The sequence below is a fragment of the Oncorhynchus gorbuscha genome, unplaced genomic scaffold (assembly GCF_021184085.1).
Source record: "Oncorhynchus gorbuscha isolate QuinsamMale2020 ecotype Even-year unplaced genomic scaffold, OgorEven_v1.0 Un_scaffold_1563, whole genome shotgun sequence".
Lineage (NCBI taxonomy): Eukaryota > Metazoa > Chordata > Actinopteri > Salmoniformes > Salmonidae > Oncorhynchus > Oncorhynchus gorbuscha.
In genome coordinates, this window is record NW_025746302.1 from 1650 (window position 1) to 28531 (window position 26882).

Below are 26882 nucleotides of genomic sequence, written 5' to 3' on the forward strand. Positions count from 1 at the left end.
GACTGTATTCTCAGTAGTCCCCACAGGATGGCGCTAGAGAGCAACATGTCTTTAATATTGACTGTATTCTCAGTAGTCCCCACAGGATGGCGTCAGAGAGCAACATGTCTTTAATATTGACTGTATTCTAAGCAGTCCCCACAGGATGGCGCTAGAGAGCAACATGTCTTTAATATTGACTGTATTCTCAGTAGTCCCCACAGGATGGCGTCAGAGAGCAACATGTCTTTAATATTGACTGTATTCTAAGCAGTCCCCACAGGATGGCGCTAGAGAGCAACATGTCTTTAATATTGACTGTATTCTCAGTAGTCCCCACAGGATGGCGCCAGAGAGCAACATGTGTTTAATATTGACTGTATTCTCAGTAGTCCCCACAGGATGGCGTCAGAGAGCAACATGTCTTTCATATTGACTGTATTCTCAGCAATCCCCACCGGATGGCGCCAGAGAGCAACATGTCTTTAATATTGACTGTGTTCTCAGTAATCCCCACTGGATGGCGCCAGACTAACATGTGTTTAATATTGACTGTATTCTCAGCAGTCCCCACAGGATGGCGCTAGAGAGTACCATGTATTTAATATTGACTGTATTCTCAGCAGTCCCCACAGGATGACGCCAGACTAACATGTGTTTAATATTGACTGTATTCTCAGCAGTCCCCACAGGATGGCGCCAGAGAGCAACATAACTGAGGTGTATAAATCCATCATTTACTCCAAACACTGTTGAGTTCCTTTGGTCTTATAATCAAAGTCGTAGTTTAGTTGTGTCCCCCCCCCCCCCAAAAACAACTGGAAGAAGTTGAAAGGAACTCGTCAGACTTCGTGCCACTTTCGATCATGAAAGAATCTACGCATAATTTATTCATTTTGACCGTTAATTAACTAGACAAGTCAGTTAAGAACATATTTTTATTTTCAATGCTAGGCAGAACAAGGATCGGATAGTGTTGAGCAGAGTAGGGAAGGTTAAGGTGGGGTAGGTTAAGGTAGGGTAGGTTAAGGTAGGGTAGGTTAAGGTAGGGTAGGTTAAGGTGGGGTAGGTTAAGGTAGGATAGGTTAAGGTAGGATAGGTTAAGGTAGGGTAGGTTAAGGTAAGGTAGGTTAAGGTGGGGTAGGTTAAGGTGGGGTAGGTTAAGGTAAGGTAGGTTAAGGTAGGGTAGGTTAAGGTAGGGTAGGTTAAGGTAGGGTAGGTTAAGGTAGGGTAGGTTAAGGTAGGGTAGGTTAAGGTAAGGTAGGTTAAGGTAGGGTAGGTTAAGGTAAGGTAGGTTAAGGTAGGGTAGGGTAGGTTAAGGTAGGGTAGGTTAAGGTAGGGTAGGTTAAGGTAGGGTAGGTTAAGGTAAGGTAGGTTAAGGTAAGGTAGGTTAAGGTAGGGTAGGGTAGGTTAAGGTAGGGTAGGTTAAGGTAGGGTAGGTTAAGGTAGGGTAGGTTAAGGTAGGGTAGGTTAAGGTGGGGTAGGGTAGGTTAAGGTAGGGTAGGTTAAGGTGGGGTAGGTTAAGGTAGGGTAGGTTAAGGTAAGGTAGGTTAAGGTAAGGTAGGTTAAGGTAAGGTAGGTTAAGGTGGGGTAGGTTAAGGTAAGGTAGGTTAAGGTAAGGTAGGTTAATGTAGGGTAGGTTAAGGTGGGGTAGGTTAAGGTAGGGTAGGTTAATGTAGGGTAGGTTAAGGTAGGGTAGGTTAAGGTAGGGTAGGTTAAGGTAGGGTAGGTTAAGGTGGGGTAGGTTAAGGTAAGGTAGGTTAAGGTAAGGTAGGTTAAGGTGGGGTAGGTTAAGGTAAGGTAGGTTAAGGTAAGGTAGGTTAAGGTAAGGTAGGTTAAGGTGGGGTAGGTTAAGGTGGGGTAGGTTAAGGTAAGGTAGGTTAAGGTAAGGTAGGTTAATGTAGGGTAGGTTAAGGTAAGGTAGGGTAGGTTAAGGTAGGGTAGGTTAAGGTAGGGTAGGTTAAGGTGGGGTAGGTAAGGTAGGGTAGGTTAAGGTAGGGTAGGTTAAGGTAGGGTAGGTTAAGGTGGGGTAGGTTAAGGTGGGGTAGGTTAAGGTAGGGTAGGTTAAGGTAGGGTAGGTTAAGGTAGGGATAGGTTAAGGTGGGGTAGGTTAAGGTGGGGTAGGGTAGGTTAAGGTAGGGTAGGGTAGGTTAAGGTAAGGTAGGGTAGGTTAAGGTAAGGTAGGGTAGGTTAAGGTGGGGTAGGGTAGGTTAAGGTAGGGTAGGTTAAGGTAAGGTAGGTTAAGGTGGGGTAGGTTAAGGTAAGGTGGGGTAGGTTAAGGTGGGGTAGGTTAAGGTGGGGTAGGTTAAGGTAAGGTAGGGTAGGTTAAGGTGGGGTAGGTTAAGGTGGGGTAGGTTAAGGTAAGGTAGGTTAAGGTGGGGTAGGTTAAGGTAGGGTAGGGTAGGTTAAGGTAAGGTAGGTTAAGGTAGGGTAGGGTAGGTTAAGGTAGGGTAGGTTAAGGTGGGGTAGGTTAAGGTGGGGTAGGTTAAGGTAGGGTAGGTTAAGTTAAGGTAAGGTAGGTTAAGGTAGGGTAGGGTAGGTTAAGGTAGGGTAGGGTAGGTTAAGGAGTTTATATCTGGCTGAGAGAGAGGAATTTCTGGTAGTAACTCTTGGTCACATCAATCATCAGGTCCTGGGTACATTCTGGGAGCTCTCCTGAAAACAGACCTGGGAGAGAGAGAGGAGGAAGAGGAGGAGGAGGAGGATGTAGAAGAGGAGGAGGAGGAAGAGGAGGAGGAAGAGTGGGGAAGAGACACCAGTTAGAAAGAGTTGAAGACAAATCCATCACTTTTCAGGCTCATTCATCATCTCCAGCACCATACCAGTGTCTACATATGCCAAAATGCTGATGTCATCGAGTAGGAGGTTTTTTACGAGTATGGGGGAGGGGGAGGAAGTAGAGGAGGGGGTAGAGGAGGAGGTGGAGGAGGTAGAGGGGGAGGTAGAAGAGGGGAGAGAGGGGGAGGTAGAAGAGGAGGTAGAGGGGATAGAGGTGGAGGTAGAGGAGGTAGAGGAGGATGTAGAGGTAGAGGAGGATGTAGAGGAGAATGTAGAGGAGAATGTAGAGGAGGAGGTAGATGAGGATGTAGAGGGGGAGGATGTAGAGAGGAGGATGTAGAGGAGGAGGATGTAGAGGAGGAGGATGTAGAGGAGGATGTAGAGGAGGAGGATGTAGAGGAGGAGGATGTCGAGGAGGAGGATGTAGAGGAGGAGGATGTCGAGGAGGAGGATGTAGAGGAGGAGGATGTAGAGGAGGAGGATGTCGAGGAGGATGTAGAGGAGGAGGATGTAGAGGAGGAGGATGTAGAGGAGGATGTAGAGGAGGATGTAGAGGAGGATGTAGAGGAGGATGTAGAGGAGGAGGATGTCGAGGAGGAGGATGTAGAGGAGGAGGATGTAGAGGAGGAGGATGTAGAGGAGGAGGATGTAGAGGAGGAGGATGTAGAGGAGGAGGATGTAGAGGAGGAGGATGTAGAGGAGGAGGATGTAGAGGAGGATGTAGAGGAGGATGTAGAGGAGGAGGATGTAGAGGAGGATGTAGAGGAGGATGTAGAGGAGGAGGATGTAGAGGAGGAGGAGGAGGATGTAGAGGAGGATGTAGAGGAGGAGGATGTAGAGGAGGAGGATGTAGAGGAGGATGTAGAGGAGGATGTAGAGGAGGATGTAGAGTAGGAGGATGTAGAGGAGGATGTAGAGGAGGATGTAGAGGAGGATGTAGAGGAGGATGTAGAGGAGGATGTAGAGGAGGAGGATGTAGAGGAGGAGGATGTAGAGGAGGATGTAGAGGAGGATGTAGAGCAGGATGTAGAGCAGGATGTAGAGGAGGATGTAGAGGAGGGTGATGTAGAGGAGGAGGATGTAGAGGAGGATGTAGAGGAGGATGTAGAGGGTGATGTAGAGGAGGAGGATGTAGAGGAGGATGTAGAGGAGAATGTAGAGTAGGAGGATGTAGAGGAGGGTGTAGAGGAGGATGTCGGAGGATGTAGAGGAGGAGGATGTAGAGGAGGATGTAGAGGGTGATGTAGAGGAGGAGGATGTAGAGGAGGAGGATGTAGAGGGTGATGTAGAGGAGGATGTAGAGGAGGAGGATGTAGAGGAGGATGTAGAGGGTGATGTAGAGGAGGAGGATGTAGAGGAGGATGTAGAGGAGGAGGATGTAGAGGAGGATGTAGAGGAGGATGTAGAGGAGGAGGATGTAGACGAAGGGGTAGAGGGTGATGTAGAGGAGGATGTAGAGGGTGATGTAGAGGAGGATGTAGAGGGTGATGTAGAGGAGGAGGAGGTGTGTTCTGACCTGGGCATCCTGAGAACACGGTGAAGGGAGGAACCACGGTCTCAGGAGGAAGAACTGTGTTGTCTAGGATCTTACAGCAATCCTTCAACACACACCGCCGGCCCTGGAAAACACACACACACACACACACACACACACACACACACACACACACACACACACACACACACACACACACACACACACACACACACACACACACACACACACACACACACACACACACACACACACACCATTAACAACCAAATACAGTGGCGACCGTTGCCTGGAGCAACAGAAACAGTGTTGGAGTGACATTTCATATGTTGACAGAACACACTACCCCCCATTGTGACATCACAACAGAACCTCTACAGAACACACTACCCCCATTGTGACATCACAACAGAACCTCTACAGAACACCACCGTCATGTGATGAAACAAACTACAGTCATGTGACTACCCTGAAATAAACACAATCATGCCAGGGGCTAGCACTGTTCAGACCAGACTAGTAGAACATGAACCCAACTAGACAGAGGCTAGTACTGTTCAGACCAGACTAGTAGAACATGAACCCAACTAGACAGAGGCTAGTACTGTTCAGACCAGACTAGTAGAACATGAACCCAACTAGACAGAGACTAGTACTGTTCAGACCAGACTAGTAGAACATGGACCCAACTAGACAGATACTAGTACTGTTCAGACCAGACTAGTAGAACATGAACCCAACTAGACAGAGACTAGTACTGTTCAGACCAGACTAGTAGAACATGAACCCAACTAGACAGAGACTAGTACTGTTCAGACCAGACTAGTAGAACATGAACCCAACTAGACAGAGGCTAGTACTGTTCAGACCAGACTAGTAGAACATGAACCCAACTAGACAGAGACTAGTACTGTTCAGACCAGACTAGTAGAACATGAACCCAACTAGACAGAGACTAGTACTGTTCAGACCAGACTAGTAGAACATGGACCCAACTAGACAGAGACTAGTACTGTTCAGACCAGACTAGTAGAACATGAACCCAACTAGACAGAGACTAGTACTGTTCAGACCAGACTAGTAGAACATGGACCCAACTAGACAGAGACTAGTACTGTTCAGACCAGACTAGTAGAACATGAACCCAACTAGACAGAGACTAGTACTGTTCAGACCAGACTAGTAGAACATGGACCCAACTAGACAGAGACTAGTACTGTTCAGACCAGACTAGTAGAACATGGACCCAACTAGACAGAGACTAGTACTGTTCAGACAAGACTAGTAGAACACTGTTCAGACCAGACTAGTAGAACATGGACCCAACTAGACAGAGACTAGTACTGTTCAGACCAGACTAGTAGAACATGGACCCAACTAGACAGAGACTAGTACTGTTCAGACCAGACTAGTAGAACATGGACCCAACTAGCCCGACAGGGACAGTGAAATGTTTTCGTTGCGAGCATCACATGACCCAGATTTAGGACCTGAATGTTCCCTCGGCCAGTGTGTGTGTGTGTAACTCTGTGTGTGTGACTGTGTGTGTGTGTGTGTGTAACTCTGTGAGTGTGACTGTGTGTGTGTAACTCTGTGAGTGTGTGTAACTGTGTGTGTGTGTGTGTTACTCTGTGAGTGTGTGTGACTGTGTGTGTGTGTAACTCTGTGAGTGTGTGTTACTCTGTGAGTGTGTGTGTGTAACTCTGTGAGTGTGTGTGTGTAACTCTGTGTGTGTGTGTGTGTGTGTGTGTGTGTGTGTGTGTGTGTGTGTGTGTGTGTGTGTGTGTGTGTGTGTGTGTGTGTGTGTGTGTGTGTGTGTGTGTGTGTGTGTAACTCTGTGAGTGTGTGTGTGTAACTCTGTGTGTGTGTAACTCTGTGAGTGTGTGTGTAACTCTGTGTGTGTGTAACTCTGTGTGTGTGTGTGTGTGTGTGTGTGTGTGTGTGTGTGTGTGTGTGTGTGTGTGTGTGTGTGTGTGTGTGTGTGTGTGTGTGTGTGTGTGTGTGTGTGTGTGTGTGTGTGTTACTCTGTGAGTGTGTGTGACTGTGTGTGTGTGTTACTCTGTGAGTGTGTGTGACTGTGTGTGTGTGTTACTCTGTGAGTGTGTGTGACTGTGTGTGTGTGTGTTACTCTGTGAGTGTGTGTGACTGTGTGTGTGTGTAACTCTGTGAGTGTGTGTTACTCTGTGAGTGTGTGTGTGTAACTCTGTGAGTGTGTGTGTGTAACTCTGTGAGTGTGTGTTACTCTGTGTGTGTGTGTAACTCTGTGAGTGTGCTACTCTGTGAGTGTGTGTGTGTTACTCTGTGAGTGTGTGTGTGTGTTACTCTGTGAGTGTGTGTGTGTGTTACTCTGTGAGTGTGTTACTCTGTGAGTGTGTGTTACTCTGTGAGTGTGTTACTCTGTGTGTGTGTGTTACTCTGTGAGTGTGTGTTACTCTGTGAGTGTGTGTTACTCTGTGAGTGTGTGTGTGTTACTCTGTGAGTGTGTGTTACTCTGTGTGTGTGTGTTACTCTGTGAGTGTGTGTTACTCTGTGAGTGTGTGTTACTCTGTGAGTGTGTGTTACTCTGTGAGTGTGTGTGTGTTACTCTGTGTGTGTGTTACTCTGTGAGTGTGTGTTACTCTGTGAGTGTGTGTTACTCTATGAGTGTGTGTTACTCTGTGAGTGTGTTACTCTGTGAGTGTGTTACTCTGTGAGTGTGTGTTACTCTGTGAGTGTGTGTTACTCTGTGAGTGTGTGTTACTCTGTGAGTGTGTGTTACTCTGTGAGTGTGTGTTACTCTGTGAGTGTGTGTTACTCTGTGAGTGTGTTACTCTGTGTGTGTGTGTTACTCTGTGTGTGTGTTACTCTGTGAGTGTGTTACTCTGTGAGTGTGTTACTCTGTGAGTGTGTGTTACTCTGTGTGTGTGTGTTACTCTGTGAGTGTGTGTTACTCTGTGAGTGTGTGTGTGTTACTCTGTGAGTGTGTGTGTGTTACTCTGTGAGTGTGTGTGTGTTACTCTGTGAGTGTGTGTTACTCTGTGAGTGTGTTACTCTGTGAGTGTGTGTTACTCTGTGAGTGTGTGTTACTCTGTGAGTGTGTGTGTGTTACTCTGTGAGTGTGTGTGTGTTACTCTGTGAGTGTGTGTGTGTTACTCTGTGAGTGTGTGTTACTCTGTGAGTGTGTGTTACTCTGTGAGTGTGTGTTACTCTGTGAGTGTGTGTTACTCTGTGAGTGTGTTACTCTGTGAGTGTGTGTTACTCTGTGAGTGTGTTACTCTGTGTGTGTGTGTTACTCTGTGAGTGTGTGTTACTCTGTGAGTGTGTTACTCTGTGAGTGTGTTACTCTGTGAGAGTGTGTTACTCTGTGAGTGTGTTACTCTGTGTGTGTGTGTTACTCTGTGTGTGTGTTACTCTGTGAGTGTGTTACTCTGTGAGTGTGTTACTCTGTGAGTGTGTGTTACTCTGTGTGTGTGTGTTACTCTGTGAGTGTGTGTTACTCTGTGAGTGTGTGTGTGTTACTCTGTGAGTGTGTGTTACTCTGTGAGTGTGTGTTACTCTGTGAGTGTGTGTTACTCTGTGAGTGTGTGTGTGTTACTCTGTGAGTGTGTGTGTGTTACTCTGTGAGTGTGTTACTCTGTGAGTGTGTGTGTGTTACTCTGTGAGTGTGTGTTACTCTGTGAGTGTGTTACTCTGTGAGTGTGTGTTACTCTGTGAGTGTGTTACTCTGTGAGTGTGTTACTCTGTGAGTGTGTTACTCTGTGAGTGTGTGTTACTCTGTGAGTGTGTTACTCTGTGAGTGTGTGTTACTCTGCGAGTGTGTTACTCTGTGAGTGTGTGTGTGTTACTCTGTGAGTGTGTGTGACTCTGTGAGTGTGTGTGTGTTACTCTGTGAGTGTGTTACTCTGTGAGTGTGTGTTACTCTGTGAGTGTGTGTGACTCACGATGACACAGTTCTTCCCGATGTGAACGTATGATCCGATCTGAGCAGCGTTCACCACACAGTCTTCCTCTATAAACACATGGTCTCCAATGTGCAGAGGGAAGAAGGCCACTCTGGGAGGGGGGGCAAGAGGACAAGGGGTCAGAGGTCATTCCTCTCGAACTCTGTCGTGATGTGCTTCAGCAGTAGACCTAAACAGTAGAAACATGTTTAATTTTTTTAAGTAGCTCATGCTAGAAAAGGTTGGAGACCCCTGGTCTAGAAGAGGATGGAGACCCCTGGTCTAGAAGAGGATGGAGACCCCTGGTCTAGAAAAGGAGACCCCTGGTCTACAAGAGGGTGGAGACCCCTGGTCTAGAAGAGGAGACCCCTGGTCTAGAAAAAGTTGGAGACCCCTGGTCTAGAAGAGGATGGAGACCCCTGGTCTAGAAAAGGTTGGAGACCCCTGGTCTAGAAGAGAATGGAGACCCCTGGTCTAGAAAAGGTTGGAGACCCCTGGTCTAGAAAAGGATGGAGACCCCTGGTCTAGAATAGGTTGGAGACCCCTGGTCTAGAAGAGGATGGAGACACCTGGTCTAGAAGAGGATGGAGACCCCTGGTCTAGAAGAGGTTGGAGACCCCTGGTCTAGAAGAGGTTGGAGACCCCTGGTCTAGAAGAGGTTGGAGACCCCTGGTCTAGAAGAGGAGACCCTGGTCTAGAAGAGGTTGGAGACCCCTGGTCTAGAAGAGGAGACCCTGGTCTAGAAGAGGAGACCCCTGGTCTAGAAGAGGAGACCCCTGGTCTAGAAGAGGATGGAGACCCCTGGTCTAGAAGAGGATGGAGACCCCTGGTCTAGAAGAGGAGACCCTGGTCTAGAAGAGGAGACCCCTGGTCTAGAAGAGGAGTCCCCTGGTCTAGAAGAGGAGACCCCTGGTCTAGAAGAGGATGGAGACCCCTGGTCTAGAAGAGTAGACCCCTGGTCTAGAAGAGGAGTCCCCTGGTCTAGAAGAGGAGTCCCCTGGTCTAGAAGAGGAGACCCCTGGTCTAGAAGAGGAGACCCCTGGTCTAGAAGAGGAGGCCCTGGTCTAGAAGAGGAGACCCCTGGTCTAGAAGAGGAGACCCTGGTCTAGAAGAGGAGACCCCTGGTCTAGAAGAGGAGACCCTGGTCTAGAAGAGGAGACCCCTGGTCTAGAAGAGGAGACCCCTGGTCTAGAAGAGGAGACCCCTGGTCTAGAAGAGGATGGAGACCCCTGGTCTAGAAGAGGAGACCCTGGTCTAGAAGAGGAGACCCCTGGTCTAGAAGAGGAGTCCCCTGGTCTAGAAGAGGAGACCCCTGGTCTAGAAGAGGATGGAGACCCCTGGTCTAGAAGAGTAGACCCCTGGTCTAGAAGAGGAGTCCCCTGGTCTAGAAGAGGAGTCCCCTGGTCTAGAAGAGGAGTCCCCTGGTCCAGAAGAGGAGACCCTGGTCTAGAAGAGGAGACCCCTGGTCTAGAAGAGGAGACCCCTGGTCTAGAAGAGGAGACCCCTGGTCTAGAAGAGGTTGAGCAGAACTCACCCTTTGCTGAATTTTTTGAACGGCCGAATGACACTCCGGCTCTTCACAACACAGTGCCTTCCCACCCTGACATTGGCCAGGTCTCCACGGATTATACAGTCATTCATTACTATAGTCTGGAGGAGACAGGGACGAACAGAGGGAGGGAGGGAGGGAGGGAGGGAGGGAGGGAGGGAGGGAGGGAGGGAGGGGGAGGGAGGGAGGGAGGGAGGGAGGAGGGAGGGAGGGAGGGAGGGAGGGAGGGAGGGAGGGAGGGAAGCAGGGTGACACAGACAGACAGGGAGGGAGGGAGACAGGGAGGGAGACAGGGAGGGACACAGACAGGGAGGGAGGGAGACAGACAGGGAGTGAGGGAGACAGGGATGGAGCGAGACAGGGAGGGAGACAGAGAGGGAGACAGACAGGGAGGGAGGGAGACAGACAAGGAGGGAGGGAGACAGACAAGGAGGGAGGGAGACAGACAGGGAGACTCATGGTTTATTACCTGTATAGTGAACGTAATGTAAAGCCCCAACTGGCCCATCTCATGGTGTAAAGCCCCAACTGGCCCATCTCATGGTGTAATACCGGTGTAGTAATGTAAAGCCCCAACTGGCCCATCTCATGGTGTAAAGCCCCAACTGGCCCATCTCATGGTGTAATACCGGTGTAGTAATGTAAAGCCCCAACTGGCCCATCTCATGGTGCAATACCTGTATAGTAATGTAAAGTCCCAACTGGCCCATCTCATGGTGTAAAGCCCCAACTGGCGCATCTCATGGTGTAAAGCCCCAACTGGCCCATCACATGGTGTAAAGCCCCAACTGGCCCATCTCATGGTGTAAAGCCCCAACTGGCCCATCTCATGGTGTAAAGCCCCAACTGGCCCATCTCATGGTGTAATACCGGTGTAGTAATGTAAAGCCCCAACTGGCCCATCTCATGGTGTAAAGCCCCAACTGGCCCATCTCATGGTGTAATACCGGTGTAGTAATGTAAAGCCCCAACTGGCCCATCTCATGGTGTAATACCTGTATAGTAATGTAAAGCCCCAACTGGCCCATCTCATGGTGTAAAGCCCCAACTGGCCCATCTCATGGTGTAATACCAGTATAGTAATGTAAAGCCCCAACTGGCCCATCTCATGGTGTAAAGCCCCAACTGGCCCATCTCATGGTGTAAAGCCCCAACTGGCCCATCTCATGGTGTAAAGCCCCAACTGGCCCATCTCATGATGTAAAGCCCCAACTGGCCCATCTCATGGTGTAAAGCCCCAACTGGCCCATCTCATGGTGTAAAGCCCCAACTGGCCCATCTCATGGTGTAAAGCCCCAACTGGCCCATCTCATGGTGTAAAGCCCCAACTGGCCCATCTCATGGTGTAAAGCCCCAACTGGCCCATCTCATGGTGTAAAGCCCCAACTGGCCCATCTCATGGTGTAAAGCCCCAACTGGCCCATCTCATGGTGTAAAGCCCCAACTGACCCATCTCATGGTGTAAAGCCCCAACTGGCCCATCTCATGGTGTAAAGCCCCAACTGGCCCATCTCATGGTGTAAAGCCCCAACTGGCCCATCTCATGGTGTAAAGCCCCAACTGGCCCATCTCATGGTGTAAAGCCCCAACTGGCCCATCTCATGGTGTAAAGCCCCAACTGGCCCATCTCATGGTGTAAAGCCCCAACTGGCCCATCTCATGGTGTAAAGCCCCAACTGGCCCATCTCATGGTGTAATACCCGGTGCAGCTTGTTGCTACTTACTTTGCCGTTGAGGACGATGTTTTGACTGCCGCAGAGCACCGACTGCCTGCTCACTTTGTTACCAGATGCCTGACAGGGAGAGAGGACATACAGGTTTACAGACCACCGCTAGATGCTAACTGACAGGGAGAGAGGACATGCTGATCAGTTGGTATAAACAGTAGTGACTCAGATACAGGTTTACAGACCACCGCTAGATGCTAACTGACAGGGAGAGAGGACATGCTGATCAGTTAGTATAAACAGTACTGACTCAGATACAGGTTTACAGACCACCGCTAGATGCTAACTGACATGGAGAGAGGACATGCTGATCAGTTAGTATAAACAGTACTGACTCAGATACAGGTTTACAGACCGCCGCTAGATGCTAACTGACAGGGAGAGAGGACATGCTGATCAGTTGGTATAAACAGTACTGACTCAGATACAGGTTTACAGACCACCGCTAGATGCTAACTGACAGGGAGAGAGGACATGCTGATCAGTTGGTATAAACGGTATGCTGTCTAACTGCAATTCAAGCTGGCTAGCTGGCTGGCTAAGGGACCGAGCTAGCAATGAGTGTTCAGTGCATTGACTGTGCACTGTATATACTAAAAACATTAACAACACCTTCTCTTTCCATGACAGACTGACCAGGTGAATCCAGGTGAAAGCTATGATCCCTTATTGATGTCTCTTTGTTAAATCCACTTCAATCAGTGTAGATGAAGAAGGGGAGTAGACGGGTTAAACAAGGATTTGAGGCATAGACTGTGTATGTGTACCATTCAGAGGGTGAATGGGCAAGACACATATATTGAAGTGCCCTTGAACGGGGTTTGGTAGTAGGTGCCAGGCGCACCGGTTTGTATCAAGAACTGCAACGCTGCTGGGGTTTATCACGCTCAACCGTTTTCACACCTTGTAGAGTCAACAGGAGGCATCCCTGTTGAAGCTTTCTACACCCGTGTGTATCAAGAACGGTCCACCACCTAAAGGACATCCAGCCAACTGGACACAACTGTGGGAAGCATTGGAGTCAACATGGACCAGCATCCCTGTGGAACGCTTTCTACACCTTGTAGTCAACATGGATCAGCATCCCTGTTGGGACGCTTTCTACACCTTGTAGTCGATAACCCTGACGAATTAAGGCTGTTATGAGGGCAAAAGGAGGTACAACTCAATACTAGGAAGGTGCTCATAACGTTTGGTATCCTCAGTGTAAAAACCAATGAGCTAAACGCTAACTTGCTAATCGTTAACGTTATCTGGTCAAATAAACACCGAATTACAAGTTTGTGATTACCGTTTCAATGTATTCCGCCTTGTTGTACAGTATCTCGCACAATTCCATGGTTGTAATGATTTCTGTTTTTAAAATGTACAGAAAACGAGTTGATGTGGTTTTGCTCTGCTGTCAGCCTCTCCCTTCAGACCATACTAGCAGAGCAATGAAACATCGATGATGATGGAAACCTCTTCCGCTCACAAATAATAAATAATATTCAACTAACTTATTTTTTTTTTTTTAATGTGTTTTAAAGAATTAACATAATTTGTTAATGATCGACGAAATAATAATATAATAATATAATATATAATTGTTGTTTTTGTTTTGGTTCTGTTGATTAGTCATGTCTTACGTACAGAACGTAATACCTTGATCGGCGATGCGACAAAATTCAAACAAAGTCACAATTATTACATTATTCCAATTTAATGAAATAAGAAAACGTACCGGAAAGCATTATAATTACGTTATAGCTTAATAAAGAAAAAATCATATTAAATATCGGCGTTATTTAAAAAAAAAAAAAAAACTAGTGCGCATGCGCAAATTTGACCTCCTTTTCCCTTTGACTTTGTGGCTGTGCTATCTAGTGGAAACCAACTTGTCTTCCAAAACGCGTGTTGCACTCTGGGATTGATCCTCCAAAAAACCATGGCGTCCCGTGTCCTCCTAGCGCAGTGTGTCCGCCAGCTCCCCCGGTCTTCCGTGAGACTCTCGTCGGGTAACATTGCCGTGAGAGCCGCAGCTGTCCCGGTCCTATTCAACCCCCGTCCGGTGTCCTTCATCGCCAGCAGTCAGCGGACCCGGTGGATCGAACAAACACGGGTTTGTCTTGAATAACATGGGAGACCATTTAGTCGCTGCTGTGGCCTAGTAGTGACGGATTGTACATTGACCTACCAGTGTCTTTCCAAACTTATAATCTGTAATTAAGTGCCAACCGGTCACTTTGCAAAGCCAAACTCTTTAAAAACCGGGACAAAACCGGGACCGTTTTACTAATTCAACCAAACAGACTCTGTGAAAATGCATAGTTTGAATGGATACATGCATTTATGTTACACAACAACCGACTGTGTCTCCATGTGTTAGCAGCAAAGTAAAGATAAGCTAATTTATCATGTAATCGTTTGATACTTGGCTAGTTTAGTTGAGTACAATTTGAATTATACTTTATGTTCAAACTTTAGTACAATTAAGTACTGTTAGCATAGCTTACTAGCATGTTATATAGTGTATACTAGCTAGATGACAGTCGATTTGACCAATTTTAATGTACTCTAAAGCAAATGTGTTATTTATTATCAATACCGGAGGTTGTTGTGACAGGATGTGACGCACGCATGACTTGTGCACTAACTACAATGCAGTGGACACCTGTAATATTAGCTAGCTATTATCTAGGCTTGAACTAAACTGCTTGATTGGTCAAATGGGTGCATTGTGCAGAAGTGTTTTCAAGCTTGCATCGATAAGTGAATGACCTCTGAACCCATCCTTTCTTCCTTCCTGTCCTCCTTCTTCTCTCTAGATCTCCAGCTCAGTGGGAGTGTTCTGTCGACAGTATGGAGACCTGCCTCCCCCTCACCGTTGAAAGCATTAAAGAACGAGTGATGTACGTCCTCAAGCTCTACGACAAGATCAACCCAGAGAAGGTAAGGACAGATCCGAGGCGCCACGGCTTGTTTTCGAGAGTAGGAATACTGAGTCATTAGTCCAGACGGTTTTACGTTTTTGCAATGACAACAAGAGAGTTTCTATTGGACACATCCTCTCCTGTTTCGTTCCCATTCGCTTCGTCGTGGTTCTGTTTGTCTAGTGAATTTATTCTCCACATATCTAGGATCAGTTTGACATCAACACTCCTTATCGTTCATACATTTATTTATTTTATTATTATTATTTATTTATTTATTATTTATATACAATTTCATCCTGCCAACTAAATATAGTCCCGACACTAATCTAAGGTTGATACCCAAGCTGGCTGGTTGTTCGTTCGATCGGTTCGGTTGCCAGAGACACGACCCAGTTCGTTCAGTCTTTTTGTTCTGTATCTATGGGACACGACCCAGTCGTTCAGTCTTTTTGTTCTGTATCTATGGGAGCCGACCCAGTCGTTCTGTATCTATGGCAACCCAGTCGTTCTGTATCTATGGCAACCCAGTCGTTCTGTATCTATGGCAACCCAGTCGTTCAGTCTTTTTGTTCTGTATCTATGGCAACCCAGTCATTCAGTCTTTTTGTTCTGTATCTATGGGACACGACCCAGTCGTTCAGTCTTTTTGTTCTGTATCTATGGGAGCCGACCCAGTCGTTCTGTATCTATGGCAACCCAGTCGTTCAGTCTTTTTGTTCTGTATCTATGGCAACCCAGTCGTTCAGTCTTTTTGTTCTGTATCTATGGGACACGACCCAGTCGTTCAGTCTTTTTGTTCTGTATCTATCTGTATCGCAACCCAGTTCAGTCTTGTTGTTCTGTATCTATGGCAACCCAGTCGTTCAGTCTTGTTGTTCTGTATCTATGGCGACCCAGTAGTTCAGTCTTGTTGTTCTGTATCTATGGACAAATCTCCGCTGTTGACAACGAAATGTGTAAAAGAAATATGCGTTAATTTTTATATTGAAGATTTTATAAATTGCCTTGCTGGGCTGATGAGACAGTGGACTGCGCAGTCAGATGGAACAGCGTAAATAGGCATATTTTAACGTCAGAGATTATACCCACCCGTTGTATACATACAAAAGTATGTGGATGAGCAGGTGTCCACATACTTTTGGTTATGCATCTCAGGTAGGACTGGTTATACATTTAGGACTGGTTATGCATCTCAGAGTAGGACTGGTTATGCATCTCAGAGTAGGACTGGTTATGCATCTCAGAGTAGGACTGGTTATGCCTCTCAGAGTAGGACTGGTTATGCCTCTCAGAGTAGGACTGGTTATGCCTCTCAGAGTAGGACTGGTTATGCCTCTCAGAGTAGGACTGGTTATGCCTCTCAGAGTAGGACTGGTTATGCCTCTCAGAGTAGGACTGGTTATGCCTCTCAGAGTAGGACTGGTTATGCCTCTCAGAGTAGGACTGGTTATGCCTCTCAGAGTAGGACTGGTTATGTAGGACTGGTTATGTAGGACTGGTTATGCATCTGAGTAGGACTGCAGATCTAGGATGTCTCTGTCTGTCCTGATCTCCTCTGGTCGATCTGTATCCTCAGCTGGCGACGTCGTCCCACTTCCTGAAGGACCTGGGGTTAGACAGCTTGGACCAGGTAGAGATCATTATGGCCATGGAGGATGAGTTTGGTGAGTCTGGCTCCCTGTATCTTTCTGTCTCTCTCTCCCTGTCTTTGTGTTTGACTGTCGGTCTGTCTCTCCCTCCCCGTCGGTCTGTCTCTCCCTCCCCGTCGGTCTGTCTCTCCCTCCCCGTCGGTCTGTCTCTCCCTCCCCGTCGGTCTGTCTCTCCCTCCCCGTCGGTCTGTCTCTCCCTCCCCGTCGGTCTGTCTCTCCCTCCCCGTCGGTCTGTCTCTCCCTCCCCGTCGGTCTGTCTCTGTTGGTCTCCCTCCCCGTCGGTCTGTCTCTCCCTCCCCGTCGGTCTGTCTCTCCCTCCCCGTCGGTCTGTCTCTCCCTCCCCGTCGGTCTGTCTCTGTCTCCCCGTCGGTCTGTCTCTGTCTCCCCCTCCCTGTCGGTCTGTCTCTCCCTCCCTGTCGGTCTGTCTCTCCCTCCCCGTCGGTCTGTCTCTCCCTCCCCGTCGGTCTGTCTCTCCCTCCCCGTCGGTCTGTCTCTGTTGGTCTCCCTCCCCGTCGGTCTGTCTCTCCCTCCCCGTCGGTCTGTCTCTCCCTCCCCGTCGGTCTGTCTCTCCCTCCCCGTCGGTCTGTCTCTCCCTCCCCGTCGGTCTGTCTCTCCCTCCCCGTCGGTCTGTCTCTGTCTCCCCCTCCCTGTCGGTCTGTCTCTCCCTCTCTGTCTCTGTCAGTCTCCCTCCCTGTCGGTCTGTCTCTCTCTCTCCCTCCCTGTCGGTCTGTCTCTCTCTCTCCCTCCCCGTCGGTCTGTCTCTCTCTCCCCGTCGGTCTCTCTCTCTCTCTGTCTGTCTCTCCCTCTCTCTCTGTCTGTCTCTCCCTCCCTGTCTGTCTCTCCCTCTCTCTCTCCCTCCCCGTCTGTCTGTCTCTCTCTCTCTGTCTGTCTCTCCCTCCCCGTCGGTCTGTCTCTCTCTCTTCCTCCCCGTCGGTCTGTCTCTCCATGTCTGTCTCCCTGCTGGTCCATTCGTTGATTTCAATAGGAATGTTCTAGACTAGTCATAATATTTTCATGTCGATAACTTAGTTATTAGGATTAACTAACCCTTTCCACTTCCTACATACCACTGTGGTTAATACCACTGTGTTAACGAATGTGTGTGTGTGTTAAGCCTAATGTGTGTGTGTTAAGCCTAATGTGTGTGTGTGTTAAGCCTAATGTGTGTGTGTTAAGCCTAATGTGTGTGTGTGTGTGTGTGTGTGTTAAGCCTAATGTGTGTGTGTGTGTGTGTGTGTGTGTTAAGCCTAATGTGTGTGTGTGTGTGTTCCTGTTGCTAATGGGTAATGTGTTCCTGCTGCAGGGTTTGAGATCCCGGATGTGGAGGCAGAGAAGCTGATGTCTCCTCAGGATATCGTCCAGTACATCGCTGACAAGAAGGACGTGTATGAATAACAATGAACCAGGAACTACTAACACCCCCAGTGAGTGTCCACGCCGACGACAAGGGCGTAACGCTCTCTCACCATTTAAACAACTATTAAAAAGCCTTGTGTTTCGGCCTTCGTCAGAGCTCTGTCATTCATCTCCAATGACGTCTATCTATCTATCTATATATATATATATATATATATATATAAACAAAAATCCTGGATTGCTGATAATGTTTTGTTTTTGGAGAGACTTTGAAGACACTCAGAAAAATCTGTCCTTTGTAATTGTACAATTACAACAGTATTTCATTTAAACGTTTTTGTTGTTGTAGTGAGGACAGTAACATTAGTACTTAAATAAATATATATATGTTAAGGAAACAGTAACATTAGTTACAAATATTTTTAATTTGTTTATCGGATGTAAAAGCTGTCTGTAATTCAATAAACATGTCGGGGACATTTAGTAAATTAATTTCTATAACGTTCTAAAGTGTTGTTTACAACGGTGGGGGGGAGCCAAGCTGGAGGCCCGGTGGCTTCAACACAATAGTGGGGGAGCCAAGATGGAGGCCCGGTGGCTTTAACACAATAGTGGGGGAGGAGCCAAGATGGAGGCCCGGTGGCTTCAACACAATAGTGGGGGAGGAGCCAAGATGGAGGCCCGGTGGCTTCAACACAATGGTGGGGGAGGAGCCAAGATGGAGGCCCGGTGGCTTTAACACAATAGTGGGGGAGGAGCCAAGATGGAGGCCCGGTGGCTTCAACACAATAGTGGGGGAGGAGCCAAGATGGAGGCCCGGTGGCTTCAACACAATGGTGGGGGAGGAGCCAAGATGGAGGCCCGGTGGCTTCAACACAATGGTGGGGGAGGAGCCAAGATGGAGGCCCGGTGGCTTCAACACAATAGTGGGGGAGCCAAGATGGAGGCCCGGTGGCTTCAACACAATAGTGGGGGAGCCAAGATGGAGGCCCGGTGGCTTCAACACAGCGCCCCCTATTGGTAATTTAGTGACACGCCCCCTATGGAGGCCTGGTGGCTTCAACACAGCGCCCCCTATTGGTCATTTAGTGACACGCCCCCTATGGAGGCCTGGTGGCTTCAACACAGCGCTCCCTATTGGTCATTTAGTGACACGCCCCCTATGGAGGCCTGGTGGCTTCAACACAGCGCTCCCTATTGGTCATTTAGTGACACGCCCCCTATGGAGGCCTGGTGGCTTCAACACAGCGCCCCCTATTGGTCATTTAGTGACACGCCCCCTATGGAGGCCTGGTGGCTTCAACACAGCGCTCCCTATTGGTCATTTAGTGACACACCCCCTATTGGTCATTTAGTGACACGCCCCCTATGGAGGCCTGGTGGCTTCAACACAGCGCCCCCTATTGGTCATTTAGTGACACGCCCCCTATTGGTCATTTAGTGACACGCCCCCTATGGAGGCCTGGTGGCTTCAACACAGCGCCCCCTATTTGTCATTTAGTGACACGCCCCCTATGGAGGCCTGGTGGCATCAACACAGCGCCCTCTATTGGTCATTTAGTGACACGCCCCCTATGGAGGCCTGGTGGCTTCAACACAGCGCCCCCTGTTGGTCATTTAGTGACACGCCCCCTATGGAGGCCCGGTGGCTTCAACACAGCGCCCCCTATTGGTCATTTAGTGACACGCCCCCTATGGAGGCCTGGTGGCTTCAACACAGCGCCCCCTATTGGTCATTTAGTGACACGCCCCCTATGGAGGCCTGGTGGCTTCAACACAGCGCCCCCTATTGGTCATTTAGTGACACGCCCCCTATGGAGGCCCGGTGGCTTCAACACAGGGCCCCCTATTGGTTATTTAATGACACGCCCCCTATGGAGGCCTGGTGGCTTCAACACAACGCCCCCTATTGGTCATTTAGTGACACGCCCCCTTAGAGGGGGTGGCAGGGGGGTGCGGGCCTCAGTCAGGCTTTTAATTTACTCTTCAAAGTGTCCAGATCGACTTGCCCATGGGAAGAGGGGGGTGGGATGTTCCCCCTTGCTGGAAGAGGGGGGTGGGATGTTCCCCCTTGCTGGAAGGGTGGGATGGGATGTTTCCCCCTTGCTGGAAGAGGGGAAGGGTGGGATGGAATGTTCCCCCCTTGCTGGAAGAGGGGAAGGGTGGGATGGGATGTTCCCCCTTGCTGGAAGAGGGGAAGAGGGGAAGGGTGGGATGGGATGTTCCACCTTGCTGGAAGAGGGGAAAGGGGGGTGGGATGTTCCCCCTTGCTGGAAGAGGGGAAGGGTGGGATGGGATGTTCCCCCTTGCTGGAAGAGGGGAAGGGTGGGATGGGATGTTCCCCCTTGCTGGAAGAGGGGAAGGGTGGGATGGGATGTTCCACCTTGCTGGAAGAGGGGGGTGGGATGTTCCCCCTTGCTGGAAGAGGGGAAGGGTGGGATGTTCCCCCTTGCTGGAAGAGGGGAAGGGTGGGATGGGATGTTCCCCCTTGCTGGAAGAGGGGAAGGGTGGGATGGGATGTTCCCCCTTGCTGGAAGAGGGGAAGGGTGGGGTGGGATGTTCCCCCTTGCTGGAAGAGGGGAAGGGTGGGGTGGGATGTTCCCCCTTGCTGGAAGAGGGGAAGGGTGGGGTGGGATTTTCCCCCTTGCTGGAAGAGGGGAAGGGTGGGGTGGGATGTTCCCCCTTGCTGGAAGAGGGGAAGGGTGGGGTGGGATGTTCCCCCTTGCTGGAAGAGGGGAAGGGTGGGGTGGGATTTTCCCCCTTGCTGGAAGAGGGGAAGGGTGGGATGGGATGTTCCCCCTTGCTGGAAGAGGGGAAGGGTGGGATGGGATGTTCCACCTTGCTGGAAGAGGGGAAGGGTGGGATGTTCCCCCTTGCTGGAAGAGGGGAAGGGTGGGATGTTCCCCCTTGCTGGAAGAGGGGAAGGGTGGGATGTTCCCCCTTGCTGGAAGAGGGGAAGGGTGGGATGTTCCCCCTTGCTGGAAGAGGGGAAGGGTGGGATGTTCCCCCTTGCTGGAAGAGGGGAAGGGGGGATGGGATGTTCCCCCTTGCTGGAAGAGGGGAAGGGTGGGATGGGATGTTCCCCCTTGCTGGAAGAGGGGAAGGGTGGGATGGGATGTTCCCCCTTGCTGGAAGAGGGGAAGGGTGGGATGGGATGTTCCCCCTTGCTGGAAGAGGGGAAGGGGGAGTGGGATGTTCCCCCTTGCTGGAAGAGGGGAAGGGTGGGATGGGATGTTCCCCCTTGCTGGAAGAGGGGAAAGGGGGTGGGATGTTCCCCCTTGCTGGAAGAGGGGAAAGGGGGTGGGATGTTCCCCTTGCTGGAAGAGGGGAAAGGGGGTGGGATGTTCCCCCTTGCTGGAAGAGGGGGGGTGGGATGTTCCCCCTTGCTGGAAGAGGGGGGGTGGGATGTTCCCCCTTGCTGGAAGAGGGGAAGGGTGGGGTGGGATGTTCCCCCTTGCTGGAAGAGGGGAAGGGTGGGATGGGATGTTCCCCCTTGCTGGAAGAGGGGAAGGGTGGGATGGGATGTTCCCCCTTGCTGGAAGAGGGGAAGGGGGAGTGGGATGTTCCCCCTTGCTGGAAGAGGGGAAGGGGGAGTGGATTGTTCCCCCTTGCCGGAAGAGGGGAAGGGGGAACCGTTTCAGCAGGGAAATCAATTAGCCTCCAGTGTCATTACCGTTTCAGCAGGGAAATCAATTAGCCTCCCGTGTCATTACCGTTTCAGCAGGGAAATCAATTAGCCTCCCGTGTCATTACCGTTTCAGCAGGGAAATCAATTAGCCTCCCGTGTCATTACCGTTTCAGCAGGGAAATCAATTAGCCTCCCATGTCATTACCGTTTCAGCAGGGAAATCAATTAGCCTCCCGTGTCATTACCGTTTCAGCAGGGAAATCAATTAGCCTCCCGTGTCATTACCGTTTCAGCAGGGAAATCAATTAGCCTCCCATGTCATTACCGTTTCAGCAGGGAAATCAATTAGCCTCCCGTGTCATTACCGTTTCAGCAAGGAAATCAATCCAACACAGAAGAATGACCTGTGCGCAGTGATGTACTTTTTTTTAAAGGGCCATTTCCCAGAAACCCCGTTGACTGTGAACGCTGTAGACGTCGGCTCGAGCAGAAATGACATTGTCAATCGGTGTTGTTTTGAATCGCTGTCTGTTTTTATTCACTAAAACAAAATCTACTTCATCACATTTTAATTAAATGAATCTGTGTTTTACTGAGGTGGAACTTCCTGTTTCTGCTCCTCACAGGATGTCCTGATGATGCTGTCCGACTGGCTGGGCTGGGCAGCGTCTCCCTCCACCCCGCCCACCACTTCATCAGTCCCTCTTCTCCTCCTCCGTTCTCTCTGTGGCAGCCGATGCCTTTTGTCTTGTGTTCCACTGTATTTAATGAAAATGTGTATTTTCCTCCTGAGTTCGGGAGGTGAAAAATAAACATCACTTTTATGGTTGGACTCTTGTTGTACAGCGCCATCTTGTGGTTCAGGGAGTTCCCTCACTAAGCCCCAACCACGCAGCAGTAGAGCAGTTCTGTTTCCCATTCAATAAAATGTTTTTGTAAACCTGCTTTAAAACACAACATTTTGGAAAATACATTTCATAATGATTCTAGAAATGAACCGTTGTGTAGGAATGAATGTGTGTATAAAGTAAGCAAAGAGGGTCATTAACCAGCTATAACCAGCTATAACTCTGTGGTGATTACATAAGACAGCGAAGAGGATCATTAACCTATGTTTGAACCGACTCAGGTATAACTCTGTGGTGATTACGTAAGACAGCGAGAGCCTCTCCAGGTTGTCCGTATCTGGAACTGTCTGCTAAGTGGTAATAAACTATGGTGAGACTTCAGGAGATAATACAGGTATAGTGTGTGTCAGGTATGTGCGCTGGTGAGTTGGGATGAACTGTGAGCGTTCTAGAACTCTCAGTGATAGAACTCGAACTCTCAGTGATAGAACTCTAAGCGATGGAACTGTCTGCTAAGTGGTAATAAACTTCAGGAGATAATACAGGTATAGTGTGTGTCAGGTATGTGTGCTAGTGAGTTGGGATGAACTTTGAGCGTTTTAGAAATTAGACAGAGTGATTTTAATTGAATTGTTTAATGAACACATACAGGAATGGTTCAATTCCTTTGACACCCTAACAAGTGTGTAGGGTGTAGGGCTCTATTTGGGGCCAGAAATGAACAGACGACATCACTGTTAGTCTTTTTATTGAGGGTTGTACCCAAGTTATACAGCTTTTGTGTTCCGACACTACGGCCAGAATGTTTACAAACAGTTATCAATATGTCTAGCGCTCGGTCGGTTGGCCGGTCGGCTCAGCCCAGGAGACCGTCCACCAACCAACCTAATAAACACCTTCAGTACACATTCTCTTTAATAGCACTAAAATAATCACCCAAAAACAAAATGTAAAATAAAACATCACCAAGAAGGAAAAATAATAATAATAATATAATATAATAATAATAATATATGCCATTTAGCAGACGCTTTTATCCAAAGCGACTTACAGTCATGTGTGCATACATTCTACATATGGGTGGTCCCGGGGATCGAACCCACTACCCTGGCGTTACAAGCGCCATGCTCTACCAACTGAGCTACACAGGACCACATATATATCATTATTATTATGAAATAAAAACAATGACAACAGAACGCCAGCATCATCGTGGTCGTCGTGGTGACGACGATGGGAGGAGCCGTGGGATGACGGTGGGAGGAGCAGGCTGGAGTCTCTACCTTGGTTAAACGTTACGTCAGGCCTCTTGTGTTACCAAAATAAGGATTGTCCTTCAGAAAGTGCAGTTTCCCCCCGAACACCCTGAACCCCCCCCCCGCCAGGAAGACACACAACGCCAAAACACTGTCCCTGTAACTGACAAGTCTTTAATTATTAGTCATATTATAGACATGGGGTTTCTCTCTCTGTACATCGTATCAATCAGCCTCCCAAAGCAATGTGCATATTAGGTTTACAGGTCAGGCCGATATTCTACTCTGCATCTCAAGGTGTGAGGCTTCTAGCTGATACAATTCTCAGTGATAAAACGTCTCTATAGAAGTAAAGGAGAGACTTCTAGCTGATAGAACTCTAGAACTCTCAGTGATAGAACTCTAGAACGCTCAGCGATAGAACGTCTCTATAGAAGTAAAGGCGAGACTTCTAGCTGATAGAACTCTAGAACTCTCAGTGATAGAACTCTAGAATTCTCAGCGATAGAACGTCTCTATAGAAGTAAAGGAGAGACTTCTAGCTGATAGAACTCTAGAACTCTCAGTGATAGAACTCTAGAACGCTCAGCGATAGAACGTCTCTATAGAAGTAAAGGCGAGACTTCTAGCTGATAGAACTCTAGAACTCTCAGTGATAGAACTCTAGAATTCTCAGCGATAGAACGTCTCTATAGAAGTAAAGGAGATACTTCTAGCTGATAGAACACTAGAACTCTCAGTGATAGAACTCTAGAACGCTCAGCGATAGAACGTCTCTATAGAAGTAAAGGAGAGACTTCTAGCTGATAGAATGCTCAGCGACAGAACTCTAGAACACTCAGCGATAGAACGTCTCTATAGAAGTAAAGGAGAGACTTCTAGCTGATAGAACTCTAGAACTCTCAGTGATAGAACTCTAGAATTCTCAGCGATAGAACGTCTCTATAGAAGTAAAGGAGAGACTTCTAGCTGATAGAACACTAGAACTCTAGAATGCTCAGCGATAGAACGTCTCTATATAAGTAAAGGAGAGACTTCTAGCTGATAGAACGCTCAGCGACGGAACTCTAGAACGCTCAGCGATAGAACGTCTCTATAGAAGTAAAGGAGAGACTTCTAGCTGATAGAACTCTCAGTGATAGAACTCTAGAACGCTCAGCGATAGAACGTCTATAGAAGCAGCAGTAAATCTAACCTCCTGCCTATAGCTGACCCCTGTGGCTGGTTGGTTGGCTAGTAGGTAGAAAAGGTGATGGCACACATGTTTTTTTAGGAATACCGTGACCTCCTGGCTGCGCTGTGGCACCGTAGTTCCTACAGAGGGCAATCACTGTCTATGAGTCCCTGGTCATCAGTAGTGCAGTAACAGAGGAGACAGGTCTGGAACACTGCCCAGGTCTCCAATCACTGTCTGAGTCCCTGGTCATCAGTAGTGCAGTAACAGAGGAGACAGGTCTGGAACACTGCCCAGGTCTCCACTGTGGACTGGCCTTTATAATATCAACAAACCAACCCCGAATGAACATGGAAGGCTGGATAACACCATTGCATAGTCTCTTTGAGCACCCTACTCCCCCATTACCCTCCCCCCAATCATCCCTCGCTACCTTCCCCAAATCTCCCTCGCTACCCTCCCCCGTTACCCCTCTAACTCCCAGGTCTTTGTGCTGATATATATATATATATTATATATAATAGACTAAAGGCTTTCCCGGGTCATTGTCAATGTAAATGACAATGAGACACGTGATTCCTCCCCAGTCAAGTCTGAACTAAAAGCCACAGAGCCTCATCATGTTAACCAGCGTTGGGAAGGATAACCATGGTAACACGCAGTGCTCGTCTCTCAGATCGAAGACTAATGATCTCAGGATCATACGGTTGGCGGCTCGGCACCTATCAGGGGGATTTGTACATTACAATACATTTGCTCATTGCTTTACACCTAATTTCTTTCAACTTCCTTCTCAACTTTTTTCTTGCAAAAAAAAATACAAATAAAAATGGATTTCAAGCATATAAACGTTGTCCAGCGACAACAACATCGTCCCTTTCCTTCCTCTTCTTCTTCCTTGGTTTGGCATGACAGTAGTAGTGATGACGAAGAACATACCATACTACTACACTGGGTTGAGTTAAACAGAGAGAGGGACAGAGACAGGGACAGAGACAGACAGAGACAGAGAGACAGAGAGTGACAGAGAGACAGAGAGACATAGAGAGCCAGAGAGAGAGCCAGAGAGCTAGAGAGAGACAGAGAGAGCTAGAGAGAGCTAGAGAGAGCTAGAGAGAGAGAGAGAGCTAGAGAGAGCTAGAGAGAGAGAGAGCTAGAGAGAGCTAGAGAGAGAGAGAGAGAGAGAGAGAGAGAGAGAGAGAGAGACAGAGACAGAGAGAGAGACAGAGAGAAGAGAGACAGAGAGAGCTAGAGAGAGCTAGAGAGACAGAGAGAGACAGAGACAGAGAGCAGAGAGAGAGCTAGAAAGAGACAGAGAGACTAGAGAGAGCTAGAGAGACAGAGAGAGAGCAGAGAGAGCTAGATAGAGACAGAGAGAGAGACAGAGAGAGAGACAGAGAGAGACAGAGAGAGCTAGAGAGAGACAGAGAGAGAGACAGAGAGAGACAGAGAGAGACAGAGAGAGCTAGAGAGAGACAGAGAGAGAGGGGGTGGGGGACGACGACACACCAAACAGAGGAGATTAACACTTGGGTTCCACGTCACGTCTCAACAGACAGACGGCTTTGTCCCTCGTCTAACCATCCACTCCGACAGACACACAATAACACCCGGTGATAACTGATCAGAGGGCTTTAGTTACCTGGCCCTGCCCAGACACTGGCCCTTTCTCCCTAAAGGGTTTAAGGTTAGGATGTAGCGAGGAGCCGATCACAGATCTGGGTTCAGGGGACACTTGCACCCAGAACATGGTTTTCCCTGGACAGCTTTGAAGAACCAAATCAGATTCAGAAACACTTTCCTGAGTCAGGCTGAGAGCCAATCGGAACCCTTTCCCGAGTCGGGCTGAGAGCCAATCGGAACCCTTTCCTGAGTCAGGCTGAGAGCCAATCGGAACCCTTTCCCGAGTCGGGCTGAGAGCCAATTGGAAACCTTTCCTGAGTTGGGCTAAGAGCCAATCAGAACCCCTTTCCTGAGTCAGGCTAAGAGCCAATCAGAACCCCTTTCCTGAGTCAGGCTTAGAGCCAATCAGAACCCCTTTCCTGAGTCAGGCTTAGAGCCAATCGGAACCCCTTTCCTGAGTCAGGCTAAGAGCCAATCGGAAACCCTTTCCTGAGTCAGGCTAAGAGCCAATCGGAAACCCTTTCCTGAGTCAGGCTGAGTGGTGGGCCTCTGAAACAGCAACTAGCCTTGTGCTAGCAGCACCATGCTACCCTGACAGGTAGTTAAGCTCATCCCACGTGACAGTGCCCTCTGCTGGGCTAGATCAGCACAGAGACACCCCTCATACCACCACACTACCACACTACCAGCCTGTCTACCTGTCAGAGCACAACAACACACACACACCACAGCACAAGAGACAGACATCCTCCTAGTCAGACAGAGAGACAGACATCCTCCTAGTCAGACAGAGAGACAGACAGCCTCCTAGTCAGACAGAGAGACAGACAGCCTCCTAGTCAGACAGAGAGACAGACAGCCTCCAACCAGACAGAGAGACAGACAGCCTCCTAGTCAGACAGAGAGACCAACATCCTCCTAGTCAGACAGAGAGACAGACATCCTCCTAGTCAGACAGAGAGACAGACATCCTCCTAGTCAGACA

General features: G+C 48.7%; 1 protein-coding gene and 1 pseudogene across 1 annotated transcript; one reads left to right on the forward strand and one right to left on the reverse strand.

The window, feature by feature from the left end:
• Window positions 1-2419: 2419 nt before the first annotated feature.
• Window positions 2420-12874, reverse strand: LOC124023247 (dynactin subunit 5-like). The gene is made up of 6 exons (XM_046337782.1): window positions 12740-12874; window positions 11446-11514; window positions 9707-9822; window positions 8173-8284; window positions 4274-4376; window positions 2420-2646 (listed from the first exon to the last, which is right to left on the reverse strand). The coding sequence occupies exons 1-6, from the start codon at window positions 12785-12787 to the stop codon at window positions 2549-2551; spliced, it is 546 nt and encodes a 181-aa protein (XP_046193738.1). The 5' UTR covers window positions 12788-12874; the 3' UTR covers window positions 2420-2548.
• A 428-nt stretch (window positions 12875-13302) lies between these two features.
• Window positions 13303-21828, forward strand: LOC124023246 (annotated as a pseudogene).
• The last annotated feature ends 5054 nt before the right edge of the window (window positions 21829-26882 follow it).